Source organism: Cebus imitator, unplaced genomic scaffold (genome assembly GCF_001604975.1).
Source record: "Cebus imitator isolate Cc_AM_T3 unplaced genomic scaffold, Cebus_imitator-1.0 Scaffold66, whole genome shotgun sequence".
NCBI classification, from domain to species: domain Eukaryota; kingdom Metazoa; phylum Chordata; class Mammalia; order Primates; family Cebidae; genus Cebus; species Cebus imitator.
The window spans coordinates 6,370,598-6,374,947 of NW_016107381.1; the positions used below are offsets into that span (position 1 = coordinate 6,370,598).

At 51.0% G+C, this 4,350-nt stretch overlaps 1 protein-coding gene across 7 annotated transcripts in view; it reads right to left on the reverse strand.

Moving 5' to 3' along the window:
• The window catches only part of TMEM170A (transmembrane protein 170A), a 24,294-nt gene extending 21,827 nt beyond the window's left edge, over nucleotides 1-2,467 (reverse strand). For 2 of the 7 annotated variants that reach the window (XM_017530586.2, XM_017530584.2), the window contains exon 1: nucleotides 1,420-2,156. Coding sequence is in view for 3 of the 7 variants with exons in the window: in XM_017530581.2 (XP_017386070.1) it covers nucleotides 1,347-1,573; nucleotides 2,191-2,314 (351 nt within the window). In the remaining 4 variants the exon portion in view is untranslated. Of the gene's footprint in view, nucleotides 1-89; nucleotides 2,157-2,190 lie in introns of those variants that run through there. The other 5 variants (XM_017530581.2, XM_017530579.2, XM_017530580.2 and 2 more) reach the window with 5 other exon arrangements.
• Between the last annotated feature and the right edge of the window lie 1,883 nt (nucleotides 2,468-4,350).

Below are 4,350 nucleotides of genomic sequence, written 5' to 3' on the forward strand. Positions count from 1 at the left end.
AGAAAAGAAAAGAGATTCTCGTGTCTCAGCATCCCGAGCAGCTGGGATTACAGGGCACACACGACTACGCCTAATTTTTGTATTTTTAGTAGAGACAAGGTTTTGCCATGTTGGCCAGGCTGGTCTTGAACTCCTTACCTCAGGTGATCTGCCTGCCTCAGTCTCCCAAAGTGCTGGGATTACAGGCGTGAGTCACCTTGCTGGGCTGACATTCAATATTTCTTGATGTGATGTACTGGTAAGTGTACATCACCTAGATGGATAGAGTTCTGACCAAAAATGTTTAATCTAAATCTAATCATGAAGAAAATCTAATGAACCCAGATTGTACAACAGTCTATAAAACAATTCACATGAACTCTTCCAAAATGTCCATCTTAGGAAATTCAAACAAGGAAAGAACTGTTTTAGTTAAATGAAACTAAAGAGACTGGACAACTTAATGCAATGTGTGAACCTTAGATCATGGAATTTTTTTTTTAATATTCCACATAAACTATATTCCACATAAAAATGTCCACATAAAATATGTGGACAATTGGGGAAATTTAAACAAGGCCCATACATTAGATAACAATATTCTATCATGTTAAATTTCTTGGATATTATATGGTTTTGTGGTTATTACAGAAAATGTTTTTTAGACAATACATGCTAAGATATCAGGCATCAAGTGTTATATGATTTCTGCAACTTTGTACTGAATGACTCCAGAGTTGAAAAGGGATATATGACACACAACTAAGTGTGATATACATATATATATATATGATACATGTGATCATATATATATATTTATATACATGTATATATATAGAGAGAGAGAGCGCCCGCGCGCGGCAAACTATCACAATATAACCAAATCTAAGTAAAGGGCACATGGGTACTTGTCCTGTTCGCTCAATTCTTCGGCAGGCTTACAATTTTTCAGGAAAGGGGAAAAATTAAGGAAACAAAAACAGATTAATCTGGTCCCAATAGTGCCTCCAGATTGAACGAACATTTCATTTTTCACATAGGGACCCCAGAATACCATCAATTTTTTGATATCACTGTCAAAAGCGATCCTGGCACCTTCTGATATAAAGTGAGCTCCCAGATTCTCTTTTCAGGCATGACCACAAGTTAACAACTGCATCAGACCCCAACCTGCCTGATTACTTTACCAGCGACTTCACAGTCCCCACCAGGAAAAACCCTGGGCACATAATCACACTGCAAGTCCCAGGTGTCCGCTGAACGGCGCCTGCCAGTCGCTGCCCAGGGGATGAGAAATCACAGGTGCCTTGTTTGGGACTAGAGTCTGGAATCCCGTCCTCCTTCCCTCGCCTCTGCTACCCCGTTGTTTATGAAGATCTCAGTCCCCTCTGCTGGGAGCCCCACCTCCCCTTCCAGGAACACGGGCCCCAGTCTTCTTGCCTTTCAAGGTCCACACAAATAACTGTGCCTCCCCTCAAAGCCTTTCTCCGTCTTCCCAGGTGAAGTCCTCGCTCCTCCCTCCAGCTTTCCGCGCACGGGCAGTTCTTCCTGGCATTGGAACTGTGAGCAACCCTCCCAGCAGGTCCAGCTCCTGCTGCAGGGGGCAGGAAGAGTTCAAAGGAGGCTGTGCCAAAGATCTGGAAGGCTTAGTGGGAACGCGGCAACAGGTGGCACCAGGTCTTGGAAGGAGATTCCTGGAAAGCCGAACGGGTCTCGGAGAGGATGGATTTAGCCCGAGGCGCCCGCGATTGCGGAGAGGCCAGGCTGCAGACCTCGGGCAAGTGGAGCGCGAGCTCTGACCCCTCAGCCGGCCGGGCCGCTCCGAGGCCCCTCGAAGGAGGCGGGTGCCATGAGGCAACCCAGACGGGGCGGGGACCACCGCCTCCCGGGCTCGTGGGGTGCAGGTCTGAACCCGGGGTGCTCGGAAGCTCCAAAGGCCAAGACCCGCTGGATGGCGGCCGAGCGACCTTCAGCCCCGGGCCCACCTGCGGCCGCTCCCCGAACCTCACGGCCAGAGGGACTCGGGGGCCAGGGAGGAAGTGACGGGGAAAGGGGGCTCCGGGCGAGCAGCGGGACACCCCCTTTCCAGGAGGACAGCGCCCACCCCGCCGGCTGGCGGCACACAGGGGACCCCGCCCAGACTCTGGACGCCCACAGAACCGCCGAAGCGGCGGTGGGGCGCGCAGTGCGCAGGCGCGGGGCGGGCAGTACCTGGGAAGGAGCAGAGGGAAGTGGAGTTGGGGCACAGGGTCCCGTTGCCCACCCGCGGCACAAGCTTTAGGCTCAGGATCTGCTGCAGGAGCCCGGCCGACCCGCCGCTCTCCTCGCGCTCCATCTCGTCGCCATTCACCACAGAGAGATGAGGGACGAACGCCCAATCTGCAGCAGCGGCCAAGCCCTCCGCACCCTGGCGGCCTCAGCGTCACCTCCAACCCGGCCCTCTTCCCCTAATCCCAACGGCGCTGCCAAGTGACCGTTCCCTCCTCCAATCACAAGGCGCCGCAGCGTGCAGGGGTAGGGCCAGTGTTGTTCCCGCCCCCGACGTTGCGCACCGCTCGCATCGACCCAGCCCCATGGACGCGCCCCCTCCTGGAAGGCACGCTCTGGGACCGCGTGCTCTGCTCTGCCCTTCTCTGCGGCGCCCCCCTGTGAGAAAGTAAGGAATTGCTTGCGCCGCACAAGACCCGAGCTATGGATTTACCAGGGATCTGGAAAAGTACAGTAATGGAACGGATGTGTAAATTTCTATTTATGACTGGACTCCAGCATTTATAAAACCTTCATGAACAGAACAAGAACATTCTCTATTTAAAGCTTATAGTATAAACCGGGCGAGGTGGCTCACGCCTGTAATCCCAGCACTTTGGGAGGCCGAGGTGGACAGATGACCTGAGGTCGGGAGTTCATGACCAGCCTAACTAAATGGAGAAACCCCGTCTCTAATAAAAATACAAAATTAGCGAATCGTGGTGGTGCAAGCCTGTAATCCTAGCTACTCAGGAGGCTGAGGCAGGAGAATCACCTGAACCTAGGAAATGGAGGTTGCGGTGAGCTGAGATCGGGCCATTGCACTCCAGCCTGGGCAACAAGAGGAAACTCTGTCTCAAAAAAAAAAAGAAAGGCTGGTGTGGGACCAGGATGGGAGGGAGGCCATGTAGCCTCTATACAGCTGTACTTAATTTTAAATAAAATTCAAAGAGCTTTGGTTCAGTGCAACAAAACTGGATCATACATTTTTGTCTCACCTCCCCTCAGAGATCCCATTACGATGAAGGCAGAGAAATCGTCAAAAGGGATAAGCTAATGTTTAGTCTGTTTGTACTGCTGTAATGAAGTACCTGAGACCGGGCAATTTATTAAGAACAGAAATTTATTTTCTCACAGTGCTGGAAGCTGGGAAGTCCAAGATCAAGGTCGCAGCAGGTTCCATGTCTGAGGAGGGCCTATTCCTCACAGACAGCACCGCCCAGGTGGTCCTCACATGGTAACAAAGTAAACCCACTCTCTGAAGCCCTTTTACAAGGGTCCTAATCCCACAATGGGGGCTCCGCTCTTCTGACGTAATCATCTCCTAAAGGCCTGTCCTCTCAGTGCTACCACATTCCCACAAAGTTTCAGCACATGAATTTGGCAGAACACATTCAGACCGTAGCAGCCAATTGCAATAGTGTTCTGGAAGGGAAAGTACCAAGGATAAGTGGTGCCCATAAGGCTCCAGGTGATGAATAGGCTTTTGACAAATAATAATATGTTTTTGTTTTTGTCTTTTGGTTGGTTTGAGACGAAGTCTCACTCTGTCGCCCAGGCTGGAGTGCAGTGGCGGGGTCTTGGCTCTCTGCAACCTCCGCCTCCCGGGTTCAAGTGATTCTTCTGTTTCAGCCTCCTGAGTAGATGGGATTACAGGCACTTGCCACCAGGTCAGGCTAATTTTTGTATTTTTAGTAGAGACAGGGTTTTGCTATGCTATCCAGTTTGATCTCCAGCTCCTGACCTCAAGTGATCCGCTCGCCTTGGCTTCCCAAAGTGTAAGGATTACAGGCGTGAGCCAAACCGGGCTGATGAATTGTTTGTTTGTTTGTTTGTTTTGAGAGGGAGACTTGCTTTGTCATCCAGGCTGGAGTGCAATGGTGCGCTCTCAGCTTATCAGAACCTCCGCTCCTGGGTTCAAGCAATTCTCCTCCCTCAGCCTCCCAAGTAGCTGGGATTACAGGTGCACAGCGCCACGCCTGGCTAATTTTTGTATGTTTAGTAGAGATGGGGTTTCACCATGTTTCAGGTTGGTCTCAAACTCCTTACCTCAGGTGATCCACCTGCCTTGGCCTCCCAAAGCGCTAGGATTACAGGTAAGAGCCACCGCACCCAGCCGGAAAG